This window comes from Hylobates moloch, unplaced genomic scaffold (genome assembly GCF_009828535.3).
Source record: "Hylobates moloch isolate HMO894 unplaced genomic scaffold, HMol_V3 SCAFFOLD_18, whole genome shotgun sequence".
NCBI classification, from domain to species: Eukaryota; Metazoa; Chordata; class Mammalia; order Primates; family Hylobatidae; genus Hylobates; species Hylobates moloch.
In genome coordinates, this window is record NW_026652293.1 from 665,157 (window position 1) to 683,630 (window position 18,474).

At 46.0% G+C, this 18,474-nt stretch overlaps 1 protein-coding gene across 2 annotated transcripts in view; it reads left to right on the forward strand.

Annotated features, from left to right (window-relative positions):
* The window catches only part of TCEANC2 (transcription elongation factor A N-terminal and central domain containing 2), a 53,020-nt gene extending 42,551 nt beyond the window's left edge, over positions 1 to 10,469 (forward strand). Inside the window, exon 5 of one of the 2 annotated variants that reach the window (XM_032137303.2) lies at positions 709 to 10,469. In XM_032137303.2, coding sequence (XP_031993194.1) covers positions 709 to 897 — 189 coding nt within the window. In that variant the 3' untranslated portion in view covers positions 898 to 10,469. The remainder of the gene's footprint in view (positions 1 to 708) is intronic. The other variant, XM_058430522.1, reaches the window with a different exon arrangement.
* Positions 10,470 to 18,474: the final 8,005 nt, after the last annotated feature.

Consider the following 18,474-nt stretch of genomic DNA (forward strand, 5'->3'; position numbering starts at 1 on the left):
ATTGCTACAGGTCCCTCCCCTAGACCTGCTCTGCTTAATGGAAACTGCAGGCGTCTCTCCAATCTCAACCATTCTCTCGGAATGTTGAAGGGGCCACTAGTGTGGTGAAAGGGAAGAAACATGAACTTTGGAGTCTAGGGGTCCAGGTCACAGTCCCAGCTCTGTCTCTTAGTAATTGTAAGACCTTGAACCTTTGCCTTTGAACCTATTTCCTTATCTGTAAAATGTGATAATAGGAGTTAGGAGCATTAAATGTGAAAAGTGATTTTTGAACTGTTCTGTACACATATTAGGATCTAGACCCCATGTCTCTAAAATGCCGTAAGGAGTTAGAAGGCAGTCTAAAAACAAAACAAAAAAAAATATGAACCGTTATACTGATTTATTATTCTTGGTCTTCGTTTCCTGGTTGGTAAAGTACAGGGCCCAGTACCCGTTGCTTAGTTCAGGCCAGTTTCCTGTTATAATGGCAAATATTACCACCCGGCAGGGGTTGTGAATGAGGTCCCTGTCACAAAGCACATGGCCTTGTTCCTTAATTGCCAGGGTGGAATTAATTTGCTCTTCCTGTTTCTTTTGTGACAGGAAGTAGATGTCCTTGAATTTCAGTTGATTAATGGAGGCCTCTGAGCAGAGTGCTCCAGCCTCTGTTGCTTTTAATCCTTATGCAATGTAAGGCTCTAATTTGATAATTTTGCTGTTTTTTAGATGGATCACCTACTGGTTGAAAATATTGAGCGGGAAACGTTTCATCTCTGCTCCCGCCTCATTAATGGGCCGTACCGGCGGACGGTGAGAGCCCTGGTCTTCACATTAAAGCACCGAGCTGAAATCCGGGCTCAGGTGAAGAGCGGCTCGCTGCCAGTCGGCACGTTTGTACAGACCCACAAAAAGTGACCTGAGGACGGTTCCAGCCCTGGGCCAGGCAGAGAGGAAAATGGGCCTGTCTCTGCCGTTCAAAGACGCTTTTGAGTTTGGGTGATGGCTGATGCTGGCTGTGCTAGATTTTCCCATGGTGCCGTTCCTTTGCAGACAGAGGATTCGGAGAGCCCTAGGAGACAGGCCTGCAGGAATGTGCTTCATTAGCTGGAGTGCGCTGGTGCTGCCTAACAGAACGCACACTGGCTGTCACTAGGAAGCGCCATACGGTTGCTATCACCCAACATGGTGAAAGGGTGATGGATTTCACTGTGAGTATGCCAAGGACACCTCTAAACTTCCCCCCATGTCAGGCAGATGAAGTTACTACTTTATTTCACCACCCTGCAGGTAACTGAAACTCAATTACCGCTGCCGCTCACTCGGTTCCATCCCCCTGAGTTTAGATAGCTCTGGTGCCTCTCAGAACTCCCCTGTCTGTTCTCTTTGCTCTACCCCAGGGGTGAGCCTGCCAGAGCCAGCCGACTACCCCTTCTTCCCAGAGCTCACTTATCTGAACGTTTCAGCTCTCCCTGGAAGACCTTCTGCGTTGGTCTCCAGAGCCCCCATGCTGAGGCTACTAATGAGGAACTGGCCCGAAGCCTCCTACACCTCAGGGTTTATTTGAATACGCTGGCGCTCTCAGTTTAGGGCTCTGTAGAAGACACATAATGAAATTTCTCTTGAAATGAATTACTGCAGTAGAAAAAAGTACATACCTATATATGTTAAAATGAAATATCTCTACACCGGCCTGTTTTAACAATTATGTAAATAATACTTGTTTTTTAAAAGTAATAATAAGCTGGGAATTTTTTTTTCTAAAACAAAAGGTGGAGTTTGTTCACTGAAAAGTGTTTTGGGTCGAGAAAGGGTACAGTTGGTGAAATTTAAAAATGATGGAACAAGGATTTGAGGAATGTAGAAGACTCAAGGAAGTGGGGATTAGATTAGGGGAGACTGGATCACGTTTGTAATCTGAAAGGAAGGAGCTGGTAGAAAGGGAGAGACTTAAAATCCAAAAAAAAAGAAGATGAGTTGAAAAACAAGGGGAGAAGGGACGGGACTAACATTATTGCCTAACTTCTAAATGCTAGGCACTTTTCCTAAGACAGTTTATTAACCTTTACCTGGATCTTTATATAGTTTTGTAAAAATATCGCTTACTTCTCTCACCCATTGTATTAAGTAGGTATTGTTGTTTTCATTTTTTAGATTTATTTGTTTATTTAGCAACCATTTCGTGAGCATCCATTCTGTGGGGTAGGTGTATACTGAGCAGTAGTTACAAATGGGAGCCTGAGGCTCACTGAGCAGAAACATCACCTTCAATTTCTCACTGCTAGTAACTATTGGAGCTAGAATAATAATAATCGAGCATTTACCCTGGGCCCAGCACTGTGGTAACCATTCTACAAAAAGAAAATACCCAGTTAAACATGAGAAAAGCGAGGCTCAGAAAGGTATAGTAACTTACTCAAGGTCACGCAGATAGTGAATGACAGATCTAAGATTCAAAATCCGGGTCTATTTGACTGTATATGGTTCCCTTGGATGATTTCATCCACTCTGATGTTTTCAAGCATCGTTTACATGCTGATGACATTCCAGTTTGTATCTTCAGCCCAGACCTGTCCCCTGACTTTCAGATGATATTTCCTAGATGCCCCATAGACATCTCAGATATGACATGTCTTCTCTCCATTGGCAGTACCAGCAAGCCAGACACTCCATCTAGGAACTCAAGGGGTCAGCCTAGAACCCCACATCTCCCACCCTCAGCCAACCAAGTCCTGGTGGTTTGATTAGGTTGGTGCAAAAGTAATTGTGGTTTTTGCCATTACTTCTAATGTATTACTTCTTTGCATTTGCTGTTCCAGTTGCAATGCTCTTTCCCCAGACATCTGCATGTTCTTGTCCTCACTTGCTTTAGGTCTCTCTTTCCCTTATCAAAAAGGGCTTTGCTGACTACCCTAAATACAGTAGCACTCCCTCCCAACTGTTCTTTAATGCTGTACCTAGCTTTATTTTTCTTTAGAATATTTATTACTCTTTAACATATTTATTTCTTTATTGTCTATCTCCCCACTCCCAGAATGTAAGCTTCACGAAAACAGAGTCTTTGTTCTGTTCCCTGCTATATCTCCAGCATCTGGAACAGAGCCTGGGACAAGCTAGGTCTCCATAACTATTTACTGGATAGTTGAGTGACTGGTTGTGGATGTACAGGATAAGCATCTAATTCAATCAGGGAGTGCTTCCTGGAGGAGCTGATACCTGTGTTCAGTCTTAAAGGGCAGGAGTTTGGATAGGGGAATGTTAGTTAATATAATGAAAATTTCAAAATTAAAGGGCAGGAGTAATTAATTGGGTGGTTGAGATGCATGCCTGGCAGAGCAAGCAGAGTATGGAAAAACCCAGAAGTGGAGATATCTGGAAGGTGATTGGTATGGCTGGAGTAGAGGACACTGGCAGGAGAGTAGCTGGAGATGAGGCAGGAGAGGAAGGCAAGGACCAGGACCAGGTTTGAAGGGTCTTGAGCATCAGGTGAAGGCGTTAGACTGATTCGAAGCAGGAACTGATCACTTTTGTGTTAATAGGCTATGTGGAAGAGAACCTGGGGTAGAGAGACTGGAAGTAGCAAGCTTCATGTTTAAAGAACCAAAGAGTTCTGCTAACTTAGGAACCCAGAGTAAGTTGAAAACAAATTGCTCTCTGGCTGAAAGCCTTCAGTGGTGATAGTTGGAAAGTAGAATGATTGCAGAGATGTGCTTTGGAGATTTGGAAAGCAGGCTGTGTTATTTGTGGCTGTTTTCTCCTTGATGCATGTGCAGAATTTCCATGAACGCTAATGGAGCTATTCTGAGCATTTGCTGAAGGGAAGGAAGCTTGCAGACATCCCTCCCAATCTTGCCCACACACTGAGAAGTAACTTGGAGCTACAGTCTGTTAAAAATGAAAAGGTTGAGGCCGGGTGCATTGGTACATGCCTATAATCCCAGTGCTTTGGGAGGTCGAGGCAGGCAGATCACCTGAGGTCAGGAGTTCGAAACCAGCCAGGCCAGCGTGGTGAAACCCTGTCTCTACTAAAAATACAAAAATTAGCCAGATGTGGTGGCGGGCGCCTGGACTCCCAGCTACTTGGAAGGCTAAGGCATGAGAATCGCTTGAACCTGGGAGACGGAGGCTGCAGTAAGCCAAGATCGTGCCACTGCACTGCACCCTGGGCAACAGAGTGAGACTCTGTCTCAAAAAAAAAAAAAAAAAGAAAAAGAAAAAAGTTGCCCCCGAAATGGGGTGAGAGTAGTTCCTGAGACCTCTGAGTTACCTGTAAGTCAAGGTGTGAATGTGTCTTATAAGCAAGTTCGGTTGCTAGGGGAAATGTGGGAAAGTAAATACCATTTGTGTCTGCTCTAATAGCTTATTGATGCTTTTCTTGTAGTGGTTAATTTGGAGGTCCTGGTCGGGCGTGGTGGCTCACGCCTGTAATCCCAGCACTTTGGGAGGCTGAGGCAGGTGGATCACTTGAGGTCAGGAGTTTGAGACCAACATGACCAACGTGGTGAAACCTTGCCTGTACTAAAAATACAAAAATTAGCCAGATGTGGTGGCAGGCACCTGTAATCCCAGCACTCAATAAGCTGAGGCAGGAGAATTGCTTGAACCCAGGAGGCGGAGGTTGCAGTGAGCTGAGATGGCGCCATTGCACTCCAGCCTGGGCAACGGAGCAAGACTCAGTCTCAAAGATAAAATAAAATGAAAATAAATAAATAAAAATTGGAGGTCTTGGTCCTTTGTGTAGGGACTCAGTCTCTGTATTTTCATTCATTCATTCAACAAACAAATATTGCCCATCTTCTGTGTGCCAAGGACTAGACTGGCACTGGGGACACAGCAATAAAGGAGAGATAATTTCCTCCAAGTCTGGTGAGGCAGACACATAACTAAATAAATAGAGTATAGCATATTGGGTGATAACTATAGATATAAAAATATTGAGAAGATGGGGAAAGGAATGAATAACACCACTGAGAGGAAGAATCTTCACAGAGGAGTTCATGTTTGAACCAAAGCCAGAAGTTCTTAGCAGAGGGCTCGGTCTATGTGAAAGCACAGAAGCGTGAGGTATATGGCTAGTTTTAGTAAAGGCAAATAATATGAGGTGGTTGAAGCATAAGGTTCTTAGGAATGGTGGTGAGAAATTGGGCAAAAAAAGTAACCAAGGCCTTGGAGGCCTTATCAACGAGTTTGGACTTTGGCCTTCAGATAATGGGATACCGTGAGAAGTTTTTGAGGAGGTGAGGGACCTAATCAGATGTGTGTTTTAGAAAGATTAAAAAAACAAAAACAGATATTTTAAGAAAATTTTAAACATTCAAAAGAAACCCAACAATTTAAGGCAAAGGAAAGAAACACTTGAGATTCAGTAAATTAGAGGGGTTTTTTTTTTGACAAATGAAGTTTAAAGTTGCCCAAACAGATATCATTAGAGAATCCCAGGTTTGAAAAATGGCAGGAGACCCAGATAATGCATTTACTGTGTTCTGTGGTGAAGGAACAGGCAGCTGGCCTTTTTCATTTATAGAATATCAGGTTCTTAAACTTGTGCCTGTCAACCTTGGTTTTCTTTTGCTGTAGCCTCAGGCCTCAGAACCTTACTCTGAGACTGGTAATGTGTTTTGAATGTGTTTATCACAGCCAGATGGGGCAAAGGCTCAGTTTGTTACTACCCATTATTGCAAGGGAAGGGAGTCTATCCAGAAAACAAAGCTTTGGGAGTTTCAGTTAGTTGGGTGACACTACCCTGGTATCAAAGGAAAGATGGTTTGATTGGATGACATTGTATTTTCTTTAAATCAATCAAAATGATAACAGTTACTGTCAGGGATGGACTTACTCATAACCTGGGGAGGTTGGTTTCAAGATCCAAGAAGATCAAGACATCCAATCAAATGCTGTTTTTTAATGTTGATAAAATCATTCTTTCAATACATATTTGTTGAGTTCTTACGTGTCAAGTATTAGGGTCACAGGGATAGAGAAGACATAATCTTTAGCCTCAAGAAGCTTACAGTCTAGTGAAGGAGAAGACAATAAACAGACAATTTTTACTATTTATTTTTATTTTGAGAGGGGGTCAGGGTCTCACTCTGCCCAGGGTGCAGTACAGTGGTGCAATTACAGCTCACTGCAGCTTTGACCTCCCAGGTTCAAGCAAGCCTCCTACCTCAAGCCTCCCAAGTGTCTGGGACCATAGGTGTGTGCCACCATACCTGGCTGATTTTTTATTAGCCAGGTTGTCACCATGTTGACCAGGCTTGTCTTGGACTCCTGGCCTCAAGTGAGCCTCCTGCCTTGGCCTCCCAAAGTGTTGGGATTACAGGCATGAGTCACTGTGCCTTGCCCAGACCATTTTTGAAAACACAAATGGGCAGGGTGCAGTGAGATTTTTAGGGGCCAATGGTCTGGGATGTGGCAAGGACATTCTCTTGAAAGTAAAAGACAATTATTGCATCTCACTCCAACCATGAAGAAGGAAGCACAATGCCTGGGAGCCCTCTTTAGGTTTTGGAGACAGCATATGCCACACCTAGGAATATGCTCCATCCATGTACTGGATGACACAGAAAGTTGTCAGTTTTGATTGGGGCCCAGAGCAGGAAAGGGCTCAGCAGAAGCTCCAGGCTACAACACAAATGGCCATGCGGTGTGGGACAGATGAGCTGGCAGAGCCCAAAGTACCTGAGGTATCTGTGGTGGGAACAGATGCCTGTGAAGTTTATGACAAGACCCTACAGGAGAATCACAATGTAGACACCTGGGGTTCTGGAGCGGGGCCATGCCATCTGTAGCCAAGAATTGTATACTTCTTAAGAAACAACTCTTGATGCTACAGGGTTCTGGTAGAGACAGATCATCAGACCATGGATCATCAAGTTGACCATGTGACCAAAGCTGTTCATCATGAGCTGGATTCTGCCATATCCACCAAGTCATAAGGTCAGTCAAAGCCAGCAGCAATTCCTAAGATAGAAATAGTACAACTGGGGTTGGGCATAGCAGGGCCAGAGGGCAGAAGATAGTTATGTGAGCAGGTGGCCCAGACATCTATGTCATCCACTACCTTTGCACCAGTACCTGCCTGTCCCTCATTTCACACCTTTGGCTGCCTGGGGAGCTCTTTATATCCAGCTGATGGAAGAGAAAAAAAGCCATGCCTTGTCCTTAGATAGGTCAGCTCAGTGTGTGTGAGCAAGACAAAAAGAGACCGTGGCTGCACTGCAACCCCACACATTGGCATCCTTGAAAGACAGCAGAGTGGGGAGTCCTTCTAGTGGGCATAGCTTGTGGATCATGCACCTAGCCATCCACTGTATGTGGAAGGAGAAGGAGCCTGAGCTTAGACTATACATGGATCTCATGGGCAGTGGTGAATGGCTTGGCTGGTTGGTAAGGGGTCTGAAAGGAATAAGATTGGAAAATTGGAAACAAAGAGACCTGTGGTGGAGGCATGTAGTTGGACCTATAGGAGTGGGCACCAAGTGTGAAGATCATTGTATTCCATGTAAACACCCACCAGAGAGCACATACCATGGAGAAGCACTAAACAACAATGTACACACAGTTGACATCAACCAGTCTCTGAGGCCACCCCAGAGCTGACACAATGGGTGTATAAACAGCAACCATGGTGGTGTAGTCATTTTCACACTGCTATAAAGATACTACCTGAGACTGGGTAATTTAAGAAGGAAAGAGGTTTCATTGACTCACATTTCTACATGGCTGGGGAGGCCTCAGGAAACTTACAATCATGGCAGAAGGCAAGGGGAAGCAGGCATCTTCTTCACAAGACAGCAGGGGAGAGAGAGAGCGCAAAGGGGGAACTGCCAAACACTTTTAAACCATCGGATCTCTTGAGAAGTCACTCACTATAAAGACAACAGCATGGGGAAACCAGCTCCATGATCCAATCACTTCCCACCATGTCCCTCCCTCAACATGTGGGGATTATAATTCGAGTTGAGATTTGCGTGGAGACGCAGAGCCAAACCATATCAGATGGTATGGCATGGCTCCCACTCACCAAGATTGATCTAGCTATTGCTGCTGCTGAGTGTTCGGCCTGCCAATAACAGAGACCAACTCTCACCAAGGTATAGCTCCATCCCTTGAGAACAACCAGCAGCCACTTGGGAAGTTGACTATATTAAACCCTGTCCACCCTGGAAAGAGCTGTGATTCATTTTCACTGGAATAGATGTATATTCCAGATATGAGTTTGTCTTCACTGCTTGTAGAGCTTCATCCAGCACAACTCTCAAAGGGCTTATAGAATGTTTAATCTACTGGGATAGATTATGGCATCTGTAGATTATGGGATAGTCATACCGGATCCCATATGATTCCGCAGCAAAGGAGGTGCAGCAGTGGGCACATGGTGACAGGGTCCACTTGTCCTTTCATCTACTGCGTTATCCTGAAGCTGCCAGCTTGGAACTGTGTCGAAGGCACAGCTGGGGCACCAGCTCAGAAACCCTTAGAGAAGAGCTGCCATCCTCCAGGGTGCAGCACATGTTCGAAATCAAAGACCGTCACGTGATGCTTTGTCTCCAATAGGTAGAATACATGAGTCCAGGAACCAAGAAATGAAAGCAGGAGTGCTCTCACTCTTACCATCACTTCTAGGGACCCACTTGGAGTGCCTCCTGTTCTCATAGTTCTGGGCTCTGCAGGTTTAGAGGTTTTGAGTTACAAAGGAGGAACACTTCCACTAAAAGAAACATCAGGATTACTATGAACTATTAGCTGTGACTGCACCTGGGCACTTGAGCTCCTCATATCAAGAGACTACTAGGCAAGAAGAGTCACCATTCTTTGAGGGATAATTAATCCTGATCATCAGGAGGAGGTACAGCTGCTGTTAAGCAATGGAGGGTAGGGAGGTATATCTTTGGTACTTAGTTGATTCACGTGGAGACTTCTCAGTATTCCTTTGCCCAATTTTTTTCTTTTTCTTTTTTTGAGATGGAGTCTCTGTCACCCAGGCTGGAGTGCAGTGGCACCATCTCGGCTCACCGCAACCTCTGCCTCCTAGGTTCAATCTATTCTCCTGCCTCAGCCTCCCGAGTAACTGGGATTACAGGCGTGTGCCACCATGCCCAGCTGATTTTTGTATTTTTAGTAGAGATGGAGTTTCGCCATGTTGGCCAGACTAGTTTTGAACTTCTGGCCTCAAGCAGTCCACCTGCCTCAGCTTCCCAAAGTGCTGGGATTACAGGCATGAGCCACTGCGCCCGGCCCCTTGCCCAATATTTATAAAATAACTATATAAGTGCCCAGACCGTGACCTGAGCAGGATATGCTGACTTCAGGCTCAGCCCCCTCAGGGCTGAGGGTCTAAATCATGCCTCCGTGGAAGTGACGGAGACCGGAACACGTGCTGGCTGAGGGTAAGGAGGATCTAGAATGGATAGTAGAAGAGGGAGATGATGAGTATCAGTTGTGGCCTCAAGACCAGTCAGTGATGGAGGTTGTAGTTTGTCTAGCTTACTTTCCTAAGTTTCCCCCAGGAAAGGAGGCCCACCAGAACTTAAACCAAAAAGTAGAGCTGAGCAGCACAAGTGTGGGCTATAGTGGACACCATCCTGTGCCTGTGCTGCCCAGACCCCCCAACCACCATGCTTGCTGGGCCTCTTCCCACAGCTACTGGGAGTGCTCTCAGCCAGCAGCCGTCAGCTGTCAGCCCCCTGGGAATTGTCTTCGATGGAAGGGTTACCTCACTGACATACCCCTTTCCCAGGCAGGTCAGGTCAAGGTTATGAAGGCCTGGCCCCACTGCCTCAACTTGACAACTCGGAAGGGCCATCCCAGCGTCAAGAGCCTCCCATGGGACTGGCTGAGGTCTTCATACAGCATCAGAGCCCAATTTATCTCTCTGCGCAATCCTGCTTCCTTTCCTGCCCCCTCCCCAAGAGCAATCCCTGATAAACTTCCTGCATGCTCATCTCCATCTCAGAGTCTACTTTCCAAGGAAGTGGGCCTATAACATAGCTCTTCTAGTTTTTGGTAACAACTCTAGAACAGGTGTCAGCAAACTTTTTTTTTTCTTTTGAGACAGAGTCTCACTCCATCGCCAGGCTAGAGTGCAGTGGCGCAATCTTGGCTCACCGCAACCTCTGCCTCCTGGGTTCAAGCGATTCTCCTGCCTCAGCCTCCCGAGTAGCTCGGACTACCATGCCACCACACCCAGCTAATTTTTGTATTTTTAGAGAGATGGGGTTTCACCATGTTGGCCAGGATGGTCTCGATCTCTTGACCTCGTGATCCGCCCTCCTCGGCCTCCCAAAGTGCTGGGATTATAGACATGAGTCACCGCACCCAGCCAGCAAACTTTTTTAAAGGAACAAATAGTAAATATTTTAGGCTTTGTGAGCCATATGGTCTCTGTCACAACTATTCAGCTCTGCTATTGTAATACAAAAGCAGCTGTGGACAGTATGTGAATGAGTGAACGTGGCTGTGTTCCAATAAAACTTTATTTACAAAAACACGTGGTGGGCTGCATTTGGTTCATGGGCCTTAGCATGCCAAAACGTGCTCTAGAGAAATACTTTTACATATGTGCAAAGGAGGCATGTACAAAGATTTTAATTGCAACATGGTTTGTAACAGCAAAATTTTACGGTCTAAATGCACATTTAAAAAAATGGTTAAATCGTACATCTAAAATGGTTAAATTGTACATCCAGATTTTGGAATACCGTGCAGTGGATAAAAAGAATGAGTTTAGGTTTGTATAACAGCACTGTCTAATAGAAATATAACGCAAACCACATACGTATTTTTGAATTTTCCAGTAGCCACATAAAAAATGTAAAAGGAAACAGATTAATTTTAATAATATATTTTGAGTCCAATATGCCCCAAATATTATTACTTTGACATGTAATCAATGTAAAAGTTACTGAGACATTTTACATTTTTTGTACTAAGCCTCTGAAATGTGGTGTGTATTTTACAGTGCATCTCAGTTTGGGCTAATTACATTTTCAAGTGCTTATAGCCTCATGTGGCTAGTGGCTACTGTGTTGGACCACGCAAATTTATCAGTACTGACATGGGAACATCACTGAGACATATTGTTAAGTGAAAAAAGGAAGTTGCAGTACCATATGTACACTATGAACTATTTATGTAAGGGAAAAAAACTATTTCCATAGAAACATATTGAGAAAAAGAAAAAAAAAAAGATGTGTACAGATATATACCCAATTTAGAGAGACGTTTTGGATGGGGTGAGGGGTTTTTGGTCAGGAGGGACTCACTCCCCTTGCCTGATTTTTTTAAATAAGTTTTTATTTTGGAGTGATTTTAGATACACAAAAAGTGGCAAAAATACAGAGAGTTCATGTATGCCCCTCACCCAGTTTCCACCATTGTTAACTTCTTACAGTAGTGTGGTACATCTGTCAAAATTAAAAGTCCACTGTTGGTATACTACTATTACTAAACTCCAGACTTCACTCAGACGTTGCCAGTCTTCCCACCGATGTCCTCTTTCTGTTTCAGGATTCAGTCCAGGATCCCAGGCTGCACTCAGTCATCCTGTCTATTCTGTCTCCTCTGTTCTGTGACAGTTTCTCAGGCTTCCCTTGTTTCCCATGACCTTGACAGTCTTGAGCAGTACTGGCCAGGCTTCTCGTAGACTGTCCCTCAGTTTGGGTTTGTCTGAGGATTTCTTCATGACTAAGTTGGAATTCAGGATTTTGGGGAAGAATACCACTGAGATGAAGCGCCCATCTCATCACTTCACACCAGGGGGCACATGGCTTCCACAGGACTCTTGGCTGGTGATGCTAGCCTTGAGTTCTTGGTTACGTTAGCGTTTGCCACATTTTCCCACTATGAAGTTGTCATTTTTCCCTTTCCATATTTTTTTTTTTTGGAGGCAAGTCACCAAATCTAAACTTCACTCACAGGTTAGGGGGCTGGGGGTGGATTAAACTCCACCTCCTGGAGAGTGGAGTATCTACCTATATAATTTGGAAGTCTTCTTTAAGGAAGATTTGTCCCTTCTCTGCCACTTAATTTTTTTGATTATTTATTAATATATCAATATAGACTCATATATTTATTTTATGCATTGGGCTGTAATCAGATTTTTTTCATAGTGAACATAAATTCATATAATGTATTTTTTATTGCAGAAAACATACAAAAACCACGTTGTATGAGAAACAAGCTCTTATGATTGGCAAGGACTTTTCCTCCACAGCTTTTCATGTCTGCCTTTGAGTAGGATAATTGTTAGCTTATTGCTGTTCAATCGTAGACATGCTATTTCAACCCCCCAGACCTCAATTTCCCCATCTAAGTAAGAGAATAGTTTGTGAAATGGTCTCACAGGTGAAGAAAGGGATGGTGTTTGTATGTTTGTAAGTTTCCACATATTTTGTTGCCGATTAATAGACCCCTTAGTCCTTAATGGTTATCTTCTTTTATTTATGTTGGAAAATGAACTCAGAGCTAATAGCCCTTGAGGACATCCTGTAAACATAATCAATATTTATATCCCCCATTACAACCCCAAAGGGTTTGCCTTCCTTGCTCTTTCACCCTTCTAAGTGGGATTACGTTTTCCTTTTATTCCTCAGCTTTTTCTCCAGCGGCTGAAGGCTAACCTGAGGCCTAGCATTCCCAGTCCCGCTGACTTCTTTGGCCTCATTCTTGTGCCTCTCATCTAGCTATGCACAGCCACACGAATGTCCTCATTTATCACCCTGCATCATCCTCAAATTCGTATGTTGAAGTCCTCACCCCCAGTACCCCAGAATGTGACTGTATTTGGAGATAGGGCCTTTACAGAGGTAATTAAGGTAACATGAGATCACATGGGTGAGCCCTAATCCAGTATGACTGGTGTCCTTATAAGAAGAGATTAGGATGCAGACAGCACACAGACCATGTGAGGACACAGCAAGAACGTGGCCATCTACAAGCCAAGGAGAGAGGCCTCAGAAGAAACCAAACCCACTGACACCTTGATCTTGGACACCTAGTCTCCAGAACTGTGACAAAATAAATCTGTTGTTTAAGCCATCCAGTCTGTGGTACTTTGTTATGGCAGCCCTAGTAGAAGCTAATACACACAACCATGAATGAAAATGCTTCCTGAGCTGGGCGCGGTGGCTCACGCCTGTAATCTCAGCACTTTGAGAGGCCAAGGCGGGCAGATCATGAGGTCAGGAGATTGAGACCATCCTGGCTAACACAGTGAAACCCCATCTCTACTAAAAATACAAAAAAAATTAGCTGGGCATGGTGGTGGGTGCCTGTAGTCCCAGCTACTCGGGAGGCTGAGGCAGGAGAATGGCGTGAACCCGGGAGGCGGAGCTTGCAGTGAGCCGAGATCGCACCACTGCACTCCAGCCTGGGTGACAAAGCAAGACTCTGTCCCCAAGAAAAAAGGAAAAGAAAAAAAAAGAAAATGCTTCCTGAATACCTCCCTCCTCTATGCCAGGCCCAGTGACAGGTCCCAGGCTGCAGAGATGAACCAGACGGGGGCTCACAGTCCAATAAGGAGCCAAGTCATCCATCTCTTGCAATCTGACATACTAGGAGCTGAGTGGGAGACTGTGGGAGCACAGTGGAGGGACCACTGAACTATGCCTGTAGAGGGGCCTGGCCCGGAGGGTATCGGGAAAGGTTTAGCAGAAATGCTGACTTGTGAGCTGGGTTTGAGAGGTTTAAAGGAGTTTCCCAGATAGTGAATGGCATTCCAGGTACAAGGAAAGGTATGTGCAAACGTGGAAGCTAGAAGGATGTCAAAGAACAGGAGTAAGTGTGACGTGGATGGAGCCAAAGTGCAGCAGGGGAGGAATAGCCTGAAGTGAGCCTGGAGAAGGAGGCAGAGGCCAGTCTGTGGGTGGCCTGAGTGCTGGGCTGGGAATTTTTACTTGGAGAACTTTAAAGGTTTTGAGGTGAGGAAACTCCTAAGTAAAATTATGGTTACGTGTATCAGGGGCTTACTACATAGGTAACTATTTGTTAACCAGCAAATATGGAGCACCTGTAGCACATCAGGTGTTTGTTATCTGTTTCCCTCTCCACCTGAATGTGAACTTCTCCAGGGAAGGGACTGTCTGATTTATTTCTGTGTCCCCAGCAGAGTCTGGTACAGATCAGGGGCTCCATACACATGCACTGAATGAGTAAATAATAGCCCAGGCAGGAGGCCAAGCCCTCCCTCAGCCAGGGGTTTTCATGGTTCTGAAGTTGGTGCTGGGTCAGCAAATCTCTATATGTGCAAGAGCCCCATCCCCTCCTGCCTGATGTAGAGAGCAAGGCTCCCAAAGAAGCACTAAGGGTTGGATTACTTCAGAGCCAGAAAACACATAGCCTGTGGCAGGTTTACCTCTGAGATAAGCAGCCCACATGGCATGGAGATGACTTGAGGCCAGCTCACAAGGGAGAAGCATCCAGCATTGCCACAGGGGCCTCCAGACCAGGACTTCAGCAGATCAAATAGGGGAGGCTGTGTGTTAGAGGGGAATCAAAATCATCAAAGCCCCAACCACCAGGTAGTGTACAGGCTAGAGACTGTGCTGGGTACTCTGTGCCGTTTGCCTTAGTCTCCCAAATGTGACCCCACCCCTTAATCTTCTCTCCATCCCCTTATGCCTGACTCTCTTACCCAGTCTTCTTGGGAGCCCCTTGTCCCTTCTCTAATCAATTCTACACTCAGCAGCCAGAGTGAATGTCTAGAACATACTGCAGGTCATGTCACTCCCCTGCTCAAAACCCTTCAATGGGTCTGGGTGTGGTGGCTCATGCCTGTTATCCTAGCACTTTAGGAAGCCAAGGTGGATCGCTTGAGCCCAGGAGTTTGAGACCAGCCTGAGCAACATAGTGAGATCTCTTTATCTCTTTACAAAAGAAAAAAAAATAGCCAGATGTGGTGACATGGACCTGTGGTCCCAGCTACTTGGGAGGCTGAAGTGGGAGGATTGCCTGAGCCTGGGAAGTTGAGGCTACAGTGAGCCGTAATTGCACCACTGCACTCCAGCCTGGGCAACAGAGCATAATCTTGTCTCAAAAAACAAAACAAAAGAAAAACAAAAAAACAACACAACCTTCCAATGTCTCTGATCACCCTAAGAATACAACAAAAGTCCTTACAGTGGCCTACAGGGTCCTCCATGTCGTGGCCTCTGGCACCATCTCCATCTGTGTCCTACCCCAGGCTCCAGCCTCTCTGGTCTTCTGTCCCTCAAACTCCCTGACTATACCCCTTCCTTGGGGCATCTGCATGCACTCTTCCCTCTGCCCAGCATGCCCTGATTGCCCCGAGGTGACTTCTTGTCCTTCAGTTCTTACCTCCTCAGAGAGGCCTATCCTGGCCACCCTCTCTAATTAGGCCCACACCCCCAAGTCACTCTCTGACACATCGGTGCTTTTTTTCTTCATAGGACTTAAAACCATCAGAAGTTATCACATGCGCTTCTTTATTCCCTTGCTAATTTTTTTGCTTCTCTCACCAGAACTCTTCCTGGGAGCAGCGACCTTGTCCGTCTCTCCTTCACTGGACCTCCAGTGCTTGGCATAGGGCTTGGCCCCGAGCGGGGCTCCATGCATATGTGCTCATGAGTGGATGGCACCCCCCCACCCCATGCCTCCAGGCTGGCCTCTGATAGTCCACGCAGCTGAGCGGACAGTCTGGGCTCCATGGGAAAAGCTAATCCCAAGCGTGTGGACTGACAGATGGTGTGGAGCCCAGAGCGGAGGCGCAGCTTTTATTAGTTTGAGTTGCTTTTGCTTGGAATAGGATTAGCATAAGTACCATCCCAGGCAAGTGGATAAGGTAAAGCTGTGTTAGTTACATTCAGGTTTTGTTTCTCGGCCACAATCCTGGGCCAAACTTCTGCTGCGTCAGTCCAATTCATGCCTAAGGGTACAACTCAGGAAGGTCAACCGGAGTGGCCAGTCCCCTCTCCACATTGACCTCTGGAGTGGCCTGTCCAACTCCTGAGTCCAATCTTCCCACACCAGGCAGAAAGCTTTTTAGTGGCCCCGTTGCCCCCGCGTGAAGCCTGAACACTTTATGATGATGAAGATGAAGATGTGATGATGGTAGCCATCACACAGCTCTCCCATGGAAGCCTCACGACAACCCTGCAAGGCAGACAGTATCACCATCCTCTTTTGGCAAATGAAAAGCTGATGGCTCAGAGAGGTTAAATGACTTGCCCAAGGTGACTGAGCCAGTAGGCCACAGACAGGCTCCAAATCCCAGTCTGGACCGATTGGATGGGCATTCCCGGGTGGGCCGGCCTCCCTCTCTGGCAAGGCTGTCGTGCTCCCCCAGTGCCCTGGCTTCAGCTTTGCCTGGATCAGTGAGGAGCCAAGTCAAAGATCAAGTCAGGGAAACTCATGTTTTCTGGCTAAGAAGTATCACTCCCCTCAATCTCTTCACTTTCTCTTCCGCTCCATGAAGGAGCATTTAACTTTTGGAAGGAGTCATTTTCCACAAAGAAACAGTTCTTAAAAATGACTCTGGGTCGGGCTCACTGGCTCACACCTGTATTCCCAGCACTTCAGGAGGCCGAGATGGGCAGATCACTTGAGCTTAAGAGTTCAAGACCAGCCCGGGCAACATGACAAAACCCCAATTCTACAAAAAAATACAAAAAAATAGCGAGGCGTGGTGGTGTGCACCTGTAGTCCCAGCTACTAGGGAGGCTGAGGTGGGAGGGTCACTTGAGCCAGGAGGATGAGGCTGCAGTGAGCTAGGATGGTGCCACTACACTCCAGCCTGGGCAACAGAGACCCTGTCTCAAACAACAACACAACCACTGTGTAATAATGTGCATAATAACAATAAGAGCTAACATTTATGGAGTATTTATTAAGAGCCAAGACTATGCTCAGTGTTTTTCACACATTATCTCATTGTTTGAAATTTCAATAATGTATGTGAATAAAGGAATTCTGCATATGTGATTTTTTTTTTAAATAAGAGATTACAAAAAGGCAAAGAGAGAAAAGTAAGTCTCCCTGCCTCCTCTGCACTCCCATGTCCCTCTTCCCCTTTCCACAGACCACACTGTGACCAGTTCCTTTTATCCTGCAGAGAGAGTCCATGAATGACCCTCGACAGTGCTTTGAGGTAGGTATTATTATTCTGGAGTTACATATTAGGAAACTGAGGTTCTGAGACAGGAAGTCACTTTCCCAAGGTCACGCCACTTCAGGGCAAAGCTGGGAGCTCACCCCAGGTGGGCTGACTGAAGCCCATGTGTTGAGGGTCACCCTGCCTCCCACAAAGAGGAGAGAACCAGAAAGTTGAGCTGAGAAGTGTGTGCTGGGCAGCCAGCTGGACTCGCTCACAAATAGGCTTTGGCTGCATACATTGGTCTTGAAGAATTCAAATTTGGGCCTCAGCAAACTGGCAAATTATAAGCTGTCGCAGACCATCTAGGTTATTGACAAAGAGTCAAAGTTGCAAATATTACAATCCTGAATCCTACCAGTCATCATTCTTGCTGTTTCCTGCCTCCTTGCACCTCCACATCCTTGGCTGGTCATTCGCAGGTGTCAGCTCAGACAAGCTGCTCAGTATAAAGAAGGTCACGGGAAGCAGAGGAGGCAGTGCACAGCTCTGCAGCTCTAACACCCCGGCTAGGCCTCAGCTCTGCCCTCTGCATGGCTGGGGCAGTCCTGTCCCTCTCCAAGCCTCAATGTCTTCACTTGGGAAATGGGAATCATTCTATCTAATCAAAAGATTTAGAGATCCTCAAGTGAGGTAATGAAACCCAAATGATGGTAATTAGCAAAACTCCCTGCAAATGTAATGTAATTTTTGTTTTTTTGAGACGGAGTCTTGCTGTGTCACCCAGGCTGGAGTGCAGTGGCGTGATCTTGGCTCACTGCAACCTCCACCTCCCGAGTTCAAGCAGTTCTCTGCCTCAGCCCCCCAGGTAGCTGGGATTACAGGCACCTGCCACCACACCCAGCTAATTTTTGTATTTTTAGTAGAGACGGGGTATCACCATCTTGACCAGGCTGGTCTTGAACTCCTGACCTCCTGATCCACCCACCTCGGTCTCCCAAAGTGCTGGGATTACAGGTGTGAGCCACTGTGCCCAGCTGCAAATGTAAATTTTTAATAACAATAAAGGAAAGTTGGAATAAACCTAGTAGCCTCTATGTGAAATAGGCTGGCTTACCTCACACCTGCTACCTGCTCACCTCCTTCCATTCCACCCACTAACCTGCATTTGCAAAATCGTTTACGGTTTACAAAATCCTTTTCATCCTGTTTCATTAGTCCTTGTCCAAGCCCTGTGAGGCAGGAGGTTCCAAAGATGCCTTATCCTGATGCCCCACACTGCCTTCTCTCTGGTCATGACTGCCCAGGGGCAGCAGGGGCTGAGGCTGGGCCCCCAAAGAGGGAACCCAGGTTCCTTGACTCCTGCTCCTCTCCTCTCTGAACCTGAGCAATCTCAACAGTGATGTGCAGTCACTCCCAGTTGACAGATCAGGAAACTGAGGCTC